This window comes from Lepus europaeus, chromosome 18, assembly GCF_033115175.1.
Source record: "Lepus europaeus isolate LE1 chromosome 18, mLepTim1.pri, whole genome shotgun sequence".
NCBI lineage: Eukaryota > Metazoa > Chordata > Mammalia > Lagomorpha > Leporidae > Lepus > Lepus europaeus.
Genome location: NC_084844.1, coordinates 35,085,096 through 35,105,508, shown reverse-complemented (window position 1 = coordinate 35,105,508; position 20,413 = coordinate 35,085,096). Strand labels below are relative to the sequence as shown.

The 20,413-nt window shown below is 38.8% G+C and overlaps 1 protein-coding gene across 1 annotated transcript in view; it reads right to left on the bottom strand.

Annotated features, from left to right (window-relative positions):
* Positions 1-20,413, bottom strand: part of MED13 (mediator complex subunit 13) — a 115,013-nt gene that overhangs the window by 84,750 nt on the left and 9,850 nt on the right. The window contains exon 3 of the mRNA XM_062216061.1: positions 15,553-15,721. Within this exon, the coding sequence (XP_062072045.1) occupies positions 15,553-15,721 (169 nt within the window). The remainder of the gene's footprint in view (positions 1-15,552; positions 15,722-20,413) is intronic.

The following is a 20,413-nucleotide window of genomic DNA, read 5'->3' as shown; positions in this document are numbered from 1 at the left end:
TGTAAAAAAATGTTCTTCACATCACTGTTTACCATAAAGAAAAAGCTGAAAATAGAGGAACCAGTTAGACAGGTACACTCACACATACAATCATTACATAATCACAAAAATAAGCTGGGGAAGGGACTAAGTTTACTAGGAAGCAGCAGGCTATCAAAACAGTATGGTCTCAATTTTTTAAGAGAAGAAAAAAATCTAGGTGATCAATAGAATTAATGGACACTTAATTTTGCTTATTTCACCCTTTCTATACATAGGAAATTAAATACAAATATCTCTTTCTCTACTTATTACTTCTAAAACCTGGGCTGTAATCCAATCAACCATCCCTCTCAACCAATGAAGTTACTTTAAAGCAATGATGGGTCTTAACAGTTGAAGGCATCCTAGAATCAAGGATAATGTCAAACAGTACCTCTTAGAAAACATTGGTATGGCTGGAATACAGGTTGGAAAATAAAGAGGACAAAAGATGTATCAGTAATATAAAATTCTGAAAGGTCAAGCGGCACAGAAGGAAATGAGACTGTACACTAAGATGAATCTATTTTTCTTATTTCTACATACATTTAAGAACTCATCTGCTTTTGGCCGATGCCATAGCTCACTAGGCTAATCCTCCACCTGCAGCGCCGGCACACCAGGTTCCAGTCCCGGTCGGGGCACCGGATTCTGTCCCGGTTGCTCCTCTTCCAGTCCAGCTCTCTGCTGTGGCCCAGGAAGGCAGTGGAGGATAGCCCAAGTCCTTGGGCCCTGCACCCACATGGGAGACCAGGAGAGGCACCTGGCTCCTGGCTTCTGATCAGCATGGTGTACCGGTTGCAGTGCACCGGCCATGGTGGCCATTGGGGGGTAAACCAACGGAAAAGGAAAACCTTTCTCTCTGTATCTCTCTCTCATTGTCCACTCTGCCTGTCAAAAAAAAAAAGGGGGGGGGGAGAACTCATCTGCTTTTAAAATATGACCAATAGGAGTGGGCATTTGGCCTAGTGGTTAGGATACCCACGTTCCATACCAGAGTGCCTGGGTTTGAGTCCTAGCTGACTCCCAATTCCAGTTTCTTATTAATACAAAACCTTAGGAAACACCAGTTAAAGGCTCAGGAGTTGGGTTCCTGCCACTCACACCAGAGACCCAGAATGAGCGCTAGTCACTGTGGGCATTGGGGGAGTGAGCCAGCAGATGGGCTCTGCTTGTCTGCTGCTCTGCCTCAGAATACAAAGGAAATATATATATATATATATAGTTAACCAATGTTGGTTAATCAATTCAACCTGTTGTATCCATGTATAAGCCCTTTGAACTTTTTCTGAACAAAGCAAGACATACAAAATTAAAATTACAGTAAAAGTAAAGATAGAGTTACCAGAAGTCAAAAAACAGATGGCAGAAATCAGGTAAAAGATAGTACAAAGCTGAGAATTTCTTCATCTTGCTTTTTTTTAAAAATATTTTTATTTATTTATTTGACAGGTAGAGTTACAAACAGTGAGAGAGAGACAGAGAGAAAGGTCTTTCCTCCATTGGTTTACTCTCCAAATGGCCGCAATGGCCGGAACAGTGCTGACCTGAAGCCAGGAGCCAGGAGCTTCTTCCCGGTCTCCCGTGCAGGTGCAGGGAACCAAGCACTTGGGTCATCTTCCACTGCTATCCCAGGCCACAGCAGAGAGCTGGATGGGAAGTGGAGCAGCCGGAACTTGAACCACCACCCATATGGGAAGCTGGCACTGCAGTTGGCGGCTTTACCTGCTACGCCAAAGCACCGGACTCTTTCACTTTCTTCGACACAAACTTCTCTCCACTTCTCAATCTCAAGACTTTTAAAAACATTATCTCTGGTGTTCCCAAAATCTCCTATGCTTATAATAATACTAATAACAATTATTTACTTAACTTCCTGCCAGGTTACAAATTCTTCAATAAAAGAAATTATAACAGCTATGTAACTCAAAGGGGCAAATCTTTTGCCCCTTTTCAAACAAATTGTGGTAAGAGACAAATAACCATCCTTTTGCCATAACAAAAACCTCGTTAAAATGCACAACTAAGTCCTATTACTCACTGTGGGGCAGGTTAAGTCACCATTTGAAACACCTGCATCTCATACTGTAGTTCATAGAAATGAGTCCTGCCTTTGCTTCCTATACAGCTTCCTATTCCTGCTAATGCACACTCTGGGAGGCAGCAGGTGATGGCTCAAGTACTTGGGTCCCTGCCACCCATGTGGGAGACCTGGATTAAGTTCCTGGGTCCGATTTCAGGCTGGCCCTGCCTGGCTCTTGTAGGCATTTGGGAAGTAAATCACTGGATAGAAGAATTTCTGTCACTCGGTCTTTCCAATAAATAAAAATCAAACATAAAAAAGAATATTGTTACAAGATAGAACTCCACAATTTTTCATTTTACAAATCTCAAACTTTATACTTATTAAACAACTAACCTGTTTTGCAATTCCCTAGATAACCACCAACCACCATTCCATTTTCTGTTTCTATGAACTTGACTAGTCTAGATAACTCATATAGTAATTGTCTTTGGTCACTTAGCATCATGTTCCATTCTGTAGGTGGCCTCTTCACTCTTCTTTGTGTCTTTTTTTCCTAAAGATTTACTTATTTACTTGAAAGCAAGAGTTACACAGAGAAAGGAGGAGAGGCAGAGAGAGAGAAAGGTTTCCCATCAGCTTGTTCACTCCCCAGTTGGTTGCAATGGCCGGAGCTGTGCTGATCTGCAACCAGGAGCCATGAGCTTCTTCCGGGTCCCTCACGTGGGTGCAGGGGCACAAGGACTTGGGTCACCCTCTACTGCTTTCCTGGGCCTTAACAGAGAGCTGGATTGGAAGTGGTCAGCCGGGACCCTAACCAGCGCCTATATGGGACACTGCCCTGCAGGCGGCGGCTTTACCCCCTATGCCACAGCGCTGGCCACCTTTGTTTCCTGTAACAAACAAAAATTTGAGGATGTCCCATGTCTACTTTTGTTTGTATTGCCTGTGTTTTTTATATCAGATCTAAGAAATCATTGCCAAGTTCAATGTCATTAATCTTCTCTCATATCCTTGCAGAAGATTTATAGTTACAGGAATTATGTTTACGTCTCTAATCCACTTCACTTAAGCTTTATACACCTATGATATGACAGGAATCAACTTCATTCTTTTTCATGTGGATATCCAGTTTTCCAAATACCATCTGCTAACAAAACTGTCATTTCCCAACAGAGTGGACTTGGCACTCTTGTCAAAGATCATTTGATCATACACACAAGTGTTTATTCCTTGGTCTACTCACCAATATCATATTGTTTGGATTACTGTAACATTGTAATATGTTTTGCTCACCCCTCTCTTTACTCAAGCTTTCAGAACTGCAGAAGCTTGACATGTGTTCATGCAATTCAACTTGCTTTCTAGTGCTTCTTTCATCACCATGTAAGAATGCGCCCCGCTACCCACTGGTTTATAAAGGCAAGAAACATATGGAATAGACCTGAACTTAACCAGTAGTTTAAAGTGTGAACTTGGGGTGGGCACTGTGGTATAGTAACCCGCCACTTGTAACATCTGCATCCATTTTGGAGTGCCGGTTTGAGTTTGAGTCCCAGCTCCTCTGCTTCCAATCCAACTTCCTGCTAATGATGGCCTAAGTACTTGGGTCCCTGCCACTTAGATGGAATTCCAGACTCATGGCTTTGCCCTGGCCCAGGCCTAATTGTTGTAGGCATTTGGGGAGTGAACCAATGGATGGAGATCAACGACCTCTTTTTTTGCCTTTGAAATAAATCTATAAATAAATACACTATGGACTGGCATGGACTAGACTCTTACTCCCTCTGACTGCTCAAGTGGACCCACAGATTCATTAGTGAAGAAGACACAATTGCCACGCTTAAGCCACTAAGTTTTGGAGAAAGTTAAGTTATACAATACTAGTGATGAAACTGGTACCAGAAGTGAGGTGCTGCCATAATAAGAACTTAAAATGTAGCACTGATTTCAGGAAGAGATGGTGAGTGAAAAGAAATATAGGACATGAGAAAAATGGTGACCTATGTTATATAACAGAAAATGCTTTGTAGAACAACTGCCTGAAATTATCTGAAAGGCAGAAAACATGTACCTAATGAACTTACAGATTTGAGTGAATAGATCAAGTCAAAATGTAAAATGGTTGTTATTAGCTATAGTTGATAAAGTACTAAAACAAAGATGAATTTAGTAAGGAACTAAACAAACTGCAAGTATAATTTATAAAGAAGACAGATAGCCCAGAACTCACAAGGTTGTTTAATAAAGTTTCTCCATAATTAAATGGGGTAGCCAACATAACATAGCCTCAGGGAAAAGACCAAATCAATGGTGTGACTCTTCATCTTCTTTGTTAATACCAAGCATGTACCTTTAGCATGTGAAAATTAAATTTTTTCATCACCTTTAAGCCTCTACACTACTTTTTCTCAAAGGAAGTATGTGATGTAAAAAAACATGTATACAACTAATTTTGTCAATATATGTGGGAATGCATAGTTAGCTACATTTGTACTTTTTATTTTATGTGTCCTATTTTCTGATACATGTCTTTTGTAACTGTTAAGGCTGAGTTATAGGGTACACAAATAAGTAACAATTTCTAAATGGTATTTTTAGCTTAACATACCCTAATGCTTAATTTCTGAGAGGGATATGCCCATTATACTCATTGTATGTAATGACATACAACCCACAGAAATAAATTTTCAAAACATTTTCCCCTCTTAACTATAAAAATGGAGAGTCCAGGGGTCAGAGCTGTGGTTCAGAGGGTTAAACCTGCAGCATCCTTTATGGGTGCCGGTTTGAGTCCTGGCTGCTCCCAGCTCTGCTTCCAATTCTAACTTCTACTAATGTTACCCTAGGGTGGCAATGGGTGAAGGCTCAAGTACTTGAGGAACCGAGACTGAATGCCTGGCTCCTTACTTCAGATTAGCTCAGCCACGAGTGTCGTAGGCATTTGGGAAATGAACCAATGAGAGATCTCTCTATCCCCCTTTCAGATGAATTATATAAAACTTCAAGCCTTTTGGAGGGGACTGCCACCTTCCAGTGACTCGCCAAGATGACAAACACAAAGGGAAAGAGCACAGGCACCGATACATGTTTTCTAGGCCTTTTGGAAAACATGAAGTTGTTTCTTTGGTCACATACACATGTGCATTTACAAGAAAGGTGACATTGCAGACACCAAGGGAATAGGTACTGTTTAAAAAGGAATGCCCATCAATGTTAACATGGCAAAACTGGAAGTCTACAATGTTACCCAGCATGCTGCTGGAATTGTTATAAACAAACAAGTTAAGGGCAAGATTCCTGCCAAGAGAATAAATGTGTATACTGAACATATTAAGCACTCTAAGAGCTGAGACAGCTTCCTGAAATGTATAAAAGAAGGTAATCAGAAAAAGAAAGAAGCCAAAGAGAAAGGTATCTGTGTTCAATTATTGTACCAGCCTGCCCTACCCAGAGAAGCACACTTTGTCAGAACCAATGGAAAGGGGCCTGAGCTGCTGGAACCCACTCCCTATGAATCCATGGCATTTTAAGTGTTTAAAAGACTACATCCCATATCAAAGTGTCTGGGTTCAATTATTGACTCCAGCTTCCTGCTAATGTAAACCTTGGCAAACAGCAGTAATGGTGCAAGTTAACAGGTTCCTACCATCCATGTGGGGAACATGGACAGAGCTGCTGGCTCTCAGCTCCAGCCCAGTCCAGCTCAGGCAGTTGTGGACATCTGGGGAATGAACCAGAGATAAAAAGTGTGTGCATACGCCTCTCTCTGTAACTCTCAAATTTTTTTTAAAAAGATTTCAAACAAACCAATTCTTTGCATGACTAGAGAAAACATATTCTAAATGAGATGGTGCCTGTGAAGGCAATATTCTAATCAAGAGGTATTATAAGAGAATTCTGTGTAATGACACACAAAAATTTCAGAATGTCTTTTCTTTCTAGGAGAAACATTAATTACTATTTATAATAAATACACCATAAAATATTTTTGGTAGTTAGCACTTTAAATAGAGCTAAAACAAACACATGTAACTACAGTAATAATCCAAGGTACTGTCCACACTAAAGGACTGCAGAGAGTGACACTGGTATCCAGGAGCTTACGCTCCAACACCAAAACAAAAAGGAATGCTATAAAATATTACAAATGAAACCTAAACAGACCATCTTTTGTTGTAGATAGAAATGTTCCTCAATTATGCACTGAAACTCGACAAAAGATTCTTTATTTCTAAGACCAAAAATGAAGACACACTTATAAAGTTATCATTTTACTAGCAACAGTTTAATATGTATACTGCTTTAGGAAGTGCCATATCTCATGTGTTTTTAGCATTTGCTTTAGTAAGCTACATAAAGATGATATCCTGGGGCCGGTGCTGTAGTGTAGCGGGTAAAGCCACCACCTGCAGTGCTGGCATCCCATATGGGCACTGGTTCAAGTCCCAGCTGCTCCACTTCTTTTTTTTTTTTTTTTTTTTTTTAATTTTTTTTTTATTTTTTGACAGGCAGAGTGGACAGTGAGAGAGAGACAGAAAGGTCTTCCTTTTGCCGTTGGTTCACCCTCCAATGGCCGCCGCGGTAGCGCACTGCGGCCGGCGCACCGCGCTGTTCCGATGGCAGGAGCCAGGTGCTTATCCTGGTCTCCCATGGGGTGCAGGGCCCAAGGACTTGGGCCATCCTCCACTGCACTCCCTGGCCACAGCAGAGAGCTTGGCCTGGAAGAGGGGCAACCGGGACAGGATCGGTGCCCCGACCGGGACTAGAACCCGGTGTGCCGGCGCCGCAAGGCGGAGGATTAGCCTGTTGAGCCACGGCGCCGGCCGCTGCTCCACTTCTAATCCAGCTCCCTGGCTATTGGCCTGGGAAAGCAGTAGAAGATGGCCCAAGTCCTTGGGCCCCTGCACCCACGTGGGAGACCAAGAAGAAGCTCCTGGCTGCAGACTGGCCCAGCTCCAGATGTTGTGGCCCTTTGGGGAGTGAACCAGCAGATGGAAGGACCCTCCCTCCCCTGTAACTCTTTTAAATAAATAAATCTTAAAAAAAAAAAAAAAAAAAAAGATGCTATCCCATTTAACTGGTAGGGAATATGAGGCACAGAGAAGCTAAATGGCTGGTCTAGAAAATCATAAAACTAATTAGTTAAAGGGACTACTGACTTAAAATGAAAGTCACCCAATCAGCCAATTTTAAAATGGGCAAAAGATTTAAACAGACATTTATCCAAAAATTATACACAAAGGGCCAGTTAAAAAATGATGTTCAATATCCCTAATTATTAGGGAACTACAAATCAAAAATACAGTAAGATACTACTTACCCCCACAGAATGGCTGTAATTTTTTAAAACAACAGGAAGTACATGTTGGTGAGGACATGGTAGGATTAAACTCTGTTGTACTGCTGTGGGAATATACAACTGTGGAATATAGCATGGTAATTCCTTAAAATATTAATCCCAGAATTACCATATGACCCAGCCATTCTGAGTACACATCCACAAAAACTGAAAGCAGTAACCTGAAGAGATACTTGTACACCATTGTTTACGGCAGCATTATTCAGAACAGTCAAAAGGTAGAAACAACCTAAATATCCATTTGGATAAACAAAATGTGATATATACATATAACAGAATAGTCTTTAAAAAAAAAAAAAGGAAATCTGTCACATGCAACAACATGGATAAACCTTGAAGACCTTACACTATATGAAATAAGGCAGACACTAAAGGACAAATATTTTATGATTCCACTTAAAATACCAGGAGCTGAGCAGGGTTGAAGATGAGAGAAATAGAGAATTAAAGGTTTTTTATTTTTATTTTTTTGGTGACAATGACAAATTATGGAGACAGATACACAACAGTGTAAATCTACTGTCATTCAACTGTACATTGAAAAAAGGTAAAAATGGTAAATTTTATTTGTTAAATGGTACATTTTATCACAATTTAAAAAAAAAAAAAACTAGTTATCTTAATTTCTGAGGTTCTTTTTTCCTCCATGAATTCAAAAACTTCCAAATTTGTCCTACATTTAGATCTTTTTAAAATTCCAAAGCCCAAGCCATAGACTGTGTTTAAGGCACTGGGGCAAGTGTGGAAACACAGTATAAGCTGCCACTCAAATCCCATAACATATTGCCTGTTTCAGCTCTCAGCTCCTCCACCTCCAATCCAGCTTGCTGCTAATGTTCCTGGGAGGCAGCAGGTGATGGGCTCAAGCACTTGAGTTCCTGTTACCCACGTAGAAGACCCTGATGGAGTTCCTGGTTTTGGCCTGGCCCAGCTATTGTGGGCATTTGGGGTGAATTAGAGGATGAAAGAACTCTCACTCACACTTTCCCTTGCTCCCTCCTTCCACCTTTCAAGTAAATACAGCTTTTAAAAAAGACAAGCATCAATAATTGGGGGTAGGAGGCTCTCTCAAAGGATTTCCACACCCAGACAAGTTTGGAAACCATTGCATAATCTGTATTTCTGTAGCCTTTAAGGAAATTTTTTTAAATCCTTAAACTTACAGGTATACTATCAGTTATTCTTAACATATCTCTCTATGTGAACAAAAGATCTATATTAAAACTCAGACAATAACACCTTCTATGAGAATCTTAAATATGTATTTCTGCTCATTTAGTGAACACATTATTTGCTTTAAACAACAAATATTTAGAAAGCAATAGGGTCACTATTTTGGTTTACAACTTCAAGTCCTCTGCAAATGATTTTTCTTTACTACTTCTGATCACTTTTAAAAGATACAAATGCAAAACAGACACAATGGTCTAAAAGGTCCACAATTTGTCTCGGACTTTTCATGTCCCATAATCCAGCTCCAGCACTTTGTATCTATATGATCTTGGACAACTTACTGAACTTCTCTGTGCTTCAGATACATCACTTGTAAAACTGCAGTAAAAACAGGGATGTTCTGAGAACTGAGATAATGCATATAAAACTCTAATTCTAAAGAGTGCCTGGCCAGTTCTGCTTAGGCAATGGTTTCTTACTTTCTTCTACCCTTCAGAAAAATAAATTTCTCTATTTTCATTCATACCTCAGAGCAACAATAAACTATATGCTCATGTGTATATATATATATATATACATATGTATGACTATTGTTTACATAAAAATTACAATAAGAAAGTTCAATAAAGAAAGAAAAAATCTTTCTTAGTACTTAAGTTTCCTCATAAATGTTCCTAGAAAGCGTAAAAATATAGAAAAGTATGCAAATCCTAATGATACCACAGAGAAACAGCATGGGCTTTAAGAATTATAATCATCACTTAAGATTTCAGAAATATGCTACATAGTAGTCTTGACTGACAGAGTAAAGACAAACCAGCATAGTTAGGTTATGGGGGCGGGATGGAATTCAACATATGTTCAATGTACTTAAGTCACAATGCCTAACTTAGCAGACAGCAAATATCTTGTATAGGATGCTCCTCAATCCACAGCACATTCATAATTTAGTGTACAATTGCAGAAGTGCTGACAAAATACCAGAGAGAACATATCATTCACCAATCAACACTTTCAAGTCCACCTAAGCTTAAAGAACTAAAATTGTACTGCTAACACAACAGCCACTATATACACGTAACCATCCATGACTTAAAATGTGGCCAATCCAAATACAAATGTATTCTAAGGATAACATATACACCAAATTTCAAAGATTCAATACCAAAAGAAAAGAAAAGCAAACTATTTTATTAGTCCATTTTAGGGGCAGGTGTGTATTAGCCTAGTGGTTAAGACATTTGGGGTTGGCGCTGTGGCATAGTAAGCTAGGCCTCCACCTGTGGCACCGGCATCCCATAGTGCCAATTTGAGGCCCAGTTGCTCCTTTTCCAATTCAGCTCTCAGCTGTTGCTTGCAGCCAATTGGGGAGTGAACCAGCAGATGTAAGACCTCTCTCTCCCCCTCTCTGTAACTCTTACCTCTCAAATACATAAAAAATTAAAAAAAAAAAAAAGTTATTTTGGGGGCCAGCACTGCGGCATAGTAGCCGAAGCCTCTGCTTGTTGCACTGGCATCCCATATGGGCGCTGGTTCGTGCCCTGCTGCTCCTTTTCTGATCCAGCTCTCTGCTTTTGGCCTGGGAAAGTAGAAGAAGGCCCAAGTGCTTGGGTCCCTGCACCTACGTGGGAGACCCAGAAGAAGCTCCTGGCTCCTGGCTTTGGTTAGGCCCAGCTGTGGCTATTGCAGCCATTTGGGGAGTGAACCAGAGGATGGAAGACCTTTCTCTCTGTCTCTCCTTCTCTCTATAACTCTACCCTTTAAGAAATTAATAAAAATCTTTAAAAAAAATAAAAATAAAAAAGACATCCTCGTTCTACATCAAAGTTCCTAGGGTCAATCTCCTGCTCCAGATTCTGACTCCAGCATAAATAAATCTTTTTTAAAAAATAATTCCAATTGGATATTTGAGTGTTTTTGTTTTACTTTTAATGTGCCTATTAGAACATTTCAAATTATATGTGTGACTCACACTCTATTTCTATTGGACAATGCTACCCTAGAACAAAAGAGCAGGAATGAGTACTTGGAAAAACATACTAGCTCTTAGCTTCTCTGGAAGTTTAGGTTTTCAGAGGTAATAAGGAATACAACATAGGATATCCTAAAGCTACAAACAGCAACTAATACATTTCCAATGTATACTTATATCTAATACTTAATTTTAATGAATTTGAGATGAGGAGATAACATAAAAGCCATATATGTGGCAGAAATAAAGGGTTTCACAGGTGAAATTTAAAGCATATTCTTTCATCTATTGTCTTAAAAAAAATTGCCAACTTCTTTAGTGAAGCACCAAAAGTATTATTTTAATTATAAATATAAACACTGTGCTATAAGCAATGCTATCCAAAAGCTGCAATAATGGGAATGTTCTTTATCTGCACTGCCCATTAAATAATCATTATTCATATAATAAACATTTGAAATGTGGATTGTGAAACTGAGGAATTGACTTTTTATTTAATTTCAATTTATTGACTTCAGTCACAAGTAGCTGGTAGCTAGCATACAGGACAGCACAGGTACAAAGCATTTTTAAAAGGAAAAGGGTTAAATCTCACGTATGTTGACTATTTTGGCACAAATACCTAGGGATATATTCCTTTCCTTCCCGTGAATTTTACCAAAGCCAAAAATCTCTCAATCTCTATGGACCAGGTTCTTTACTAACACTGAATTCCAAGATTTAAAACATACTGAAGAGTTTCAACAGCAATATTAATTAACAAGAATAAAAGGAAACTGTATTACATAAAGTCCTTGAAGGTAGGAGGGGAACATTTTACTTCTGATAGGCTAGGGATAGATTACAATAAGTACATAATCAGATGTCAGCAAACTTTTCTGTGAAGATTCAGAAAATAAATATATCATTCTAAGTATTTTTGGCTTTGTATGGTTGGCTGGCTGGTTAGATCACAATTATCCACCTCTGCTGTAGTGTGAAAGCAGACATAAATGAATAAGCATGGCTGTATTATAATAAATATCTATAAAAACAGGTGGATAACTATATTTGGCCTATGGAGTGGCAGTTTACCAAACCTCGGTAGAAATAATTAAGCCAAAAAAAGAGAGATATCAATACACAAGAAAAGAAAATGATGTACAAGAAATGGGATATATTTCTAATACACTATATAAACTCAGTTACAAGGCTTACACAATGATAACAGTATAAACTATAAATATTATTTTAGTCAAAGTCCTAACTGTATTGGCAAGATAGGGAAAAGGAGGAGAAAAATAGTGTGTGGAAGACAGCTGATGTCAGGATGTTGGGGATTGGGAATAAGTAAGATAGCTAAACCCTCAACAGAAAGTCAATAGATTAATTCTGAATAACTGAAAACTCAAGAGTAAGCATTTGTTTGCTTCAAAAAAATTTAAAAAGGTAAAAAAAACTATCAAAAGAATTAAAAAGGACTGCTTCTGACAAGTAAATCTAGTACCTGGGGCTCAGGATTGCAGCTTTTCATTTTAAATCATGGTAATCTGCTTGACTCTTAAAGCCAAATAAATGTACAACAGTCCCTTCTTATCCAACAGAAATATGTTCCAAAATCCCCAGTGAATGCTTAAAGCTGCAGATAGTACTGAACCCTACACATATACTATGTTTTTTTTCTCTGCAAACTTAGTATAAGTTTTCATTTACAAATTAGGTACAATAAGATATTAGGAATACAAACTGGCCCTCATTAACGATGATTCAACTTATGATTTCTCAAGTTTAAAATGGTATAAAAGTATTGTACAGTCAGTGGAAATCATACTTCAAATTTCAAATTTGGATACTCTTCCAGATGAATGATAGGTAGTACAATATACACAAGATGCTGGGAAGCAGGAGAGGATAAATAATCAATACTCTACAGTTTACTGTGCTGCTGGCATTTTTTGGATAATCTCCAGTACCTTAGCACAAAATAGGCTTTGGTTTGGATCACCTTGTCCAATACAGGATGATAATGTAAGAGTTTTTAGGCAAAGCTATGTTTGTTAGGTTAGGTATATTAAATCCATTACCAACACATCATTTCCAATTTACAATAGGTTTATCAAAACCTTATCATAATAAAATCTGTAATAAAATATAACAAATATGAGAATATACTATAATAAAAGTTATAGGAAGGTGTTCTGTCTCAAAATATCTTTCAGTACTTTGACCTTTTCACTTAAAGGAGACATTTTATGGCTTCTCTTAGGTACATTCAAGTTGCCAGCATCATTACTCTTAAGAGTGTTGGAGCCATTATTAAGTAAAATAATGTTATCTAAACATTAAGAACACAACAGTCCACTCGTAACAAAGACCACTACAAAGTGACTAACAAGTGGACAGCATATACAGATAGACATGCTGAACAAAGGGATGATTCAGTCCTGTGCAGCAAGAAGTTGGACACCAGGAGATTTCTTCACATTACTCAGAATGGCATGCAATTTAAAACTTATGAATTTTTTATTTCTGGAACTTTCCATTCAATATTTTCAGACCACAGCTGACTACGGGAAACTGAACCATGGGGAACTACTGTATATGGTAGATGTTGCTATAGTCTATCAAATATCCATTTCCCCTTCTAACTACCCATCTAATTTCTATTTTCCCTTTCTTCTTAATAACAAGTGCCTTATTTTGCTCAGAGTGACTATGTTTCCAATTATAAGATTTTTTTTTTTTTTTGGCAGGCAGAGTGGACAGTGAGAGAGAGAGACAGAGAGAAAGGTCTTCCTTTTGCCGTTGGTTCACCCTCCAATGGCCGCCGTGGCCGGCACGCTGCGGCCAGTGCATCGAGCTGATCCAAAGCCAGGAGCCAGGTGCTTCTCCTGGTCTCCCATGCAGGTGCAGGGCCCAAGGACTTGGGCCATCCTCCACTGCACTCCCTGGCCATAGCAGAGAGCTGGCCTGGAAGAGGGGCAACTGGGACAGAATCCAGCGCCCCAACTGGGACTAGAACCCGGGGTGCTGACGCCGCAGGCGGAGGATTAGCCTATTGAGCTGCGGCGCCGGCCCTAAAAGTTTTTTTTTTTTTTAAAGATTTATGTATTTATTTGAAAGTCAGAGTTACACAGAGAGAGGAGAGGCAGAGAGAGAGAGAAAAGCCTTGCAACGACTGGAGCTATGCCAATCCGAAGCCAGGAGCCAGGAGCTTCTTCCAGGTCTCCCATGCAAGTGCAGGAGCCCAAGGACTTTGGCCATCTTCTGGTTTCCCAGGCCATAGCAGAGAGCTGGATCAGAAGTGGAGCAGCCAGGTCTCGAACCAGCGCCCACATGGCATGCCGGCGCTTCAGGCCACGATGTTAACCCGCTGTGCCACAGTTGCAGCCTCTCCAATTAAAATATATTTAACCTCTTAGTATAGCCAATAATACATTGGCTTCAGTTTCTAGGAAATAATCTGCTTTACACTGACTCCTTCTCCTCCTACTTCCTATCTTCCTTCCTCTTCCTGCCTGGCACTCACTGTAAGATCTGGAAGCTCAATACCCAATGGGATCTTGAAGACAAAAGCTAAAGACCAAAGATAACCAAGCAAAAAAAATTTCAGGGAACCTTGAATCCTTGATGACTTTACTGAACATAAGCACCAGTACTGAATTATCTACTTCTGGACCTCCTACTACTAAGGAAAAGGTCAATCAATCCCTACGTAACCCAGCTGACCAGGTTTCTTGTAATTTGTAGAGGAATGTATTCCTAACTGGTACACTTAATTATTTTGTTAACAATAGAAGTTTATGTTAATTTTCACAAAGAAAAAAATTAAATAACTTTTATTTCTCCAAGGTTATCTACTCATCCAGGATACAAAAACTAAAAAAGAAAGTTTTAAAAAAAAGTGAAAAAAAAAAAAAAAAAGAGTAAGAAGTATATGGGGCCAGCACTGTGGCACAGCAGGTTAAGCCATCACCTGTGACGCCAGAATCCCATACGGACCCTGGTTTGAGCCCCGGCTGTTCCAGTTCCAATCGAGCTCCTTGCTAATGTACCTGGGAAAGCAGCAGAAGATGGCCCAAGTGCTTGGGCCCCTGCCTCCCACATGGGACACTCAGAAGAAACTTTGAGTTCCTGGCTTCAGTCTGGGCCAGGCCTGGCTATTGCAGCCATCTGGGGAGTGAATCAGTGGATGGAGACCTCAGTCTTTCCTTCTCCCTCTGGAACTCTGCCTTTCAAATAAATAAATCTTTTTTTGGTAAAAACAAATTCCTTTTAATTTTCTCTTCCACATCCTAACTTGTTTGTCACTTGTTCATCTCGAGTCTCATTAATTCACCAACTGCTTGGGACTGAATTTTCCAACAGACAATTTCTTATGTTATTCACATCACAGGGAAGTATAGTACCCTGAAGCTTTTAATTACACAGGAAAAGGAGGGCATCTATCTTAAAGTCTTCTGTACCTCCATCTGCAACCGCTCTACTAATTAGCATCAGAAATTTGCTTAATTCAAAGTTCAAGAAAATTACAAACTCTCCAAGAGTAAATAAGTCTTAAGTAGAAAAACACAAATTTAAATTATTTCAATAAAAGCAAATTAAGAGACTGGAAAATAAGAAGGGCTAACTCCAACCAAAATATATTGCAGAGATCACTGTCTTTAACAGGTGTTAATATTACTTAATGTTAACAGACTACTACATACATATTTCCACTAGTACTTAAAAAAGGCATTTCTATGCCTCTGTTTTCATCCTACAATTTCTCTGAGGATCGGAATCAAAATTTAGACCACTATATTAAAATACAGTCTATTCACACTGTAAAAAACCTTAAAATCTGTGAAGGGAAGACAGAAATAGTCAAAGAAAACTTAACATTATTCTTTACCATAGTTAACCCCCTAAGTATGTCTGTGAGGTATTAGCTTATTTTATTCCACATTCTCTATCAAGTCATAAAGATTAAAAAAAAAAACTCAAGAAATATCAAGTAAGAGTTTAAGTCAGATAACTTACCTTTTATTTATAGGTTTTTCATCTTTTTCATAAGGCTTTACAAACCACTTGCCAATACGTACAAAGTTCCGGTTCATTAAACACCGTTCCAACAGATTGTGAACTGCTTTGAAAAGCAGAGTACGGCATTCATAGGAAAGTCCATTCTCCCAAACTCCATCTTCCTCTTCTAAAAGAAAAAAAAAAATAATAAAGTAGTAGCACTGTATTCAGTGCCAAGTGAAAAAATGCTACAGTTTGTCGCATATTAATAAACAGGACAGAAGCTGTGGTGCAGCGGGTGCTTGCAATACATATCAGAGTTCTAAGTTTGAGTTCTGGCTCTTCTGCTTCTGATCAAGCTTCTTGCTAATCCATGCTGGGTGGCAGCAATGCTGGCTCAAGTACTTGGGTCCCTGCTATCCCCATCGGAGACTGGGATGGAGTGCCAGGCTCCTGTCTGCTACGTGGCCCAGCCCTGACTGCTGCAGCATCCTACTGCTCCTCTACCTTCCCAGCAGATGAAAATAAAAACATTAAAAAAGCGCTATTTCACCTCACAGTGTTAAGTTACAAGCACTTCAATGTATCTCTAGACATTAAAATATCTTATTTCAAAGTACTCCACAAGGAATAAAGGCCTGTTATAGTCTATTTAACTACTTAAAAATTATTTTTCCTATCCTATAAAAAGGTAATAACATAAGAGAAAAATGCAATGATATCATAAACCTATAGATTTGGCTTCATCAATGAAAAGGACACTTATTTGTATAACCAGGAAAATATTAAATACAGTCCATGCCCATGATGCCAGTTTCTACACTGGCTCACTTGTTATTTTGTCCTAATTCATCCAATCATTCAACCTGCCAAAAAACATCTAGACAGTTAATAATTAAACTCAAAACATTTCATGTCCATCAGCAATCTAATCCATGGCTCAACTATAAAACTAAGTGATGAATAAAGGAGAAGCTATTGGCACAGAGCCTAACAAGCAGTATATTATCAGCCATTTCAGGTCTCCTTCCAGCTAAACGATTCCCATGATTATTATTCCGTATACAATCCCCTAGTTGGGTGGGGAATTTTAAAATTTAAAAACTTAAAAATTTTAAATGTCACTTCTGTCACATGAAGTTACAACTATCTTCACTAAATATACAGCATAAATTTTGCCAGCAGGTTCATCAATTATTCCAAATTAATTTATCAAAAAGATTAACACAATCATTTTGAGGTTCCTAGATGTAGTTTGCAACTTTATCCATTTTCTATCTTAACAAAACATACAATGAATCTTGCTCCAAATAATGATACCACTTAAGCATCTTAATTTTCACCTTAATAGTGTAAATTGCTTAGTATAATTAATTGTATATCCTTTTTTAATCACCTTAATAGTGTAAATTGCTTAGTATAAATATAATTAATTGTATATCTTCTTTTAACCATTATTCCTTTATCAATATTTTCTAAACATGGGTCATCTCCATTCAGTTTTTACATATGACAACACTTTTCTCAGTTCAACAATAAAAATGTATACATATACCATCCCACAGGAAAATAGATTCATCAGCTTTTGAACAAAAGTGGAGACATGATTAAGAGTTATATACAGTTTATATTCAGAACTTACATAACAAATGGGTAGAATAAACATTAACTGAAAGGGTAATGACAGTGGACTTTAACTGCAGTAGAAACTCTGTGCCACTACAAAGGTTGTAATGTTGATTTTATACTGTTCTTTCAAGTGTCATAAACGATAGGTCTTTCAAAGCAACTAAGTATGGTTCTGCTAAAAGTTTAGCTTTAAAAAAAATGATGTAAGCTTTAAAAAGAGGCAATATGACAGAATTTTAAAAAATAAATAGGAAAACATCTTCACACTTTATTATGTTGGAGACACAGGTACTTTCATTTAAATCAAAAACATTTATTGGTTCAATTCCATTAAAGAAAATATGAAACTAGGAAGAAAGGGAAGTGATACATAGTAGCATTTTAATTATTTAAAGGTCTAAATCACAAGCATATTTGTGTTGCTGAGAAAAAAAGAACCTTTCTCAAACAACCTGCTTTCAGCTTAGTAAGTTCTTACCATTTCAAAAGTAAACAGCTTATATGAAGACATTCAGCTCAAATTATGTGACTTATTACTACAGAAATACACATGCTCCTAATTCCAAAAGAATTATGCTGTGTCTCTACCAATTCTTTACCTTTTTATCATCTACCTAGTATCTTTTATTTTTATTACCTTTTACATCAAAAGTCTCTGCCTTTTAAGAAGCACAACAGTTTCAATGTTTGTCCTAAGCAGCCATTAACAAAATCTTTTTCTTCACTACATGTAAATTTTAAAGCACCGGAGATCCAAGATGTAGTTACCATCATGCACATCAAAGTTGTACAGTTGCTACCAACAACAAATAAACTATTCATTTAAAATTTAAGAATGAATTTGCCTTCTTTCCAACACAGTAAATTTAAAAACCTATGGAATAAAAGAAGCTGCAATATAATGATTTATAAAGCTTCAGATAACATTATGAAATTTTATGGTTAGTCCATTTCAGTTAGTCCTGCAGTTAAATGGCTTAATATATAAATTTAGTTTAGAAAAGTGTATTTTCAAGCATTTCTCCCTCATTAGTCTAAATCTGATACAAACTCAAGTGAACTACATGCTTCAAGTGGGCCTCAGGTCCTATGCCCCCCAAAGCCCACAATTCCCATTAACACTAAATAGGAATTACACATGAAAGAAAGAAGTACAGACAACCTACCTGGTTGTCTTCTTTTTTTAAGCCAATGAATCTCTGAAATGCATCTTCACCTACACGGAAAGTGACTAGTAATCGTTGCATTAAAGTAACAGAATTTCATTTTTCATTGCTGAGGAAACTAAGTCCCAATTAAGCTTAATGGAAAGTCCAAAGGTTTTTGGTTCAGTTTTTATAGCATTGGGGGTGAGGGAGAGTAGGGAAAGGGTGTCACTTAGAAAAAGCCTACTGAACCAACATTTTTTCTTTTTTAAACATTTATTTATTTTACTTGAAAGGCACTCCCCAGATGGCTCAACAGTTGGGGCTGTGCCATGCCAAAGCCAGAAGCCCAGAGCTTCTTTGGAGTCTCCCACATGGATGCAGGCACCCAAGCAGGGAGCTGAACCGGAAGCGGAGCAGCTGGGACCAGAACTGGCACCCATATGTGATGTCAGCATTGCAGGCAGCAGCTTAAACCATCACACCATAGCACCAGCCTCTGAACCAACTTTATAACACCCTGATGTTGTAATAACCACAATAAAAAATTTCTAATGTATTTTATTCAGATATATGGAAAGTCCAATGATAAAACCAACCCACTCAAGACAGAGTGATAGAGGCAAGAATCTTTGCCCAGTAGGTTAAGCCACTACTTAGGACATCCACAGCCCATATCAAAGTGACAGTTCAAGTCCCAACTTCTCTGCTAATGCTCCTGGGAAGGCTGATGAACTACCCAAGTGCTGGGAACCCTCACCACCCATGGGGAGACCAAAATGGAGCTCCAGGTGTCTGGCTTCAGCTTGGCTCAGCCCCAGCTGTTGCACTCACCTTTGGGGTGAAGCACTAGACAGTAGATCTCTCTTTTTCCCTTTCTCTGCCACTTTGCCTTTCAAATAAATAAATAAAACTTATACAACTCTAATTAAAAAGGTCCTTGAGGCCGGCGCCGCGGCTCACTAGGCTAATCCTCCGCCTTGCGGCGCCAGCACACCGGGTTCTAGTCCCGGTCGGGGCACCGATCCTGTCCCGGTTGCCCCTCTTCCAGGCCAGCTCTCTGCTGTGGCCAGGGAGTGCAGTGGGGGATGGCCCAAGTCCTTGGGCCCTGCACCCCATGGAAGACCAGGAGAAGCACCTGGCTCCTGCCATCGGAACAGCGCGGTGCGCTGGCTGCAGTGCGCTACCGCGGCGGCCATTGGAGGGTGAACCAACGGCAAAAGGAAGACCTTTCTCTCTGTCTCTCTCTCACTGTCCACTCTGCCTGTCAAAAAAAAAAAAAAATTAAAAAAAAAAAAAAAAAGTCCTTGAATCTCAACACCAGCATTATAACAGAAAGTGTATGGACATGGGAGCACATGGCAAATCTTTACCTTGTTCTTTTGAACTGAATCAATTATAGCTTAACAAAAAACTCTGCTTAATTTATTTAAATATTTTCTCCCTCTTTTATCTGTATCCCTGGAGAAAATAAGAACTTCAATTCTGCATTTTTAGTACTTTTCTGTTATTACAGCATTAGAATTCTAAATCATCAATGTGACTTGAAAATTTTCACCAAGAGGGGCAGCCGGTGCTGTGGTACAGCTGGTTCAGTCACTGCCTGCAACACTTACATCTAACATGGGTGCCAGTTCAAGCCCTGGCTACTCCACTTCCCATCCAGCTCCCTGCTAATGGCCTGGCAAAGTAGAAGATATGGCTCAAGTCCTTGGGCCCCTACTCCCATGTGGGAGAACTGATGAAGCTCCTGGCTCCTGGCTTCAGCTTGGCCCAACCCTGGCCATTGCAGCTTGGGGAGTGAACCAGTGGATGGAACATCTGTCTCTCCTCTCTCTTTCACATAAATAAATAAATCTTCAAAAAAATTTTTTTCACCAAGAATTTGTTTACAGAAAACACAAAAGTTTAAATAGTAAATTTGATTACTAAAGTTTTTCTTGAGAATACACAGGATAGTAGTGCCAAAGTATGTGCTAGGTAATCAAAATAATTCCGTGCTAGTAGGGAAAAAAAGTCAAAAAAGCTGGAGTACACCCGGTACCCAACTTTTTTCTTAGAACTTAACTGACATCTTTAAACATCTCCGTGATGATCAGCTGGTT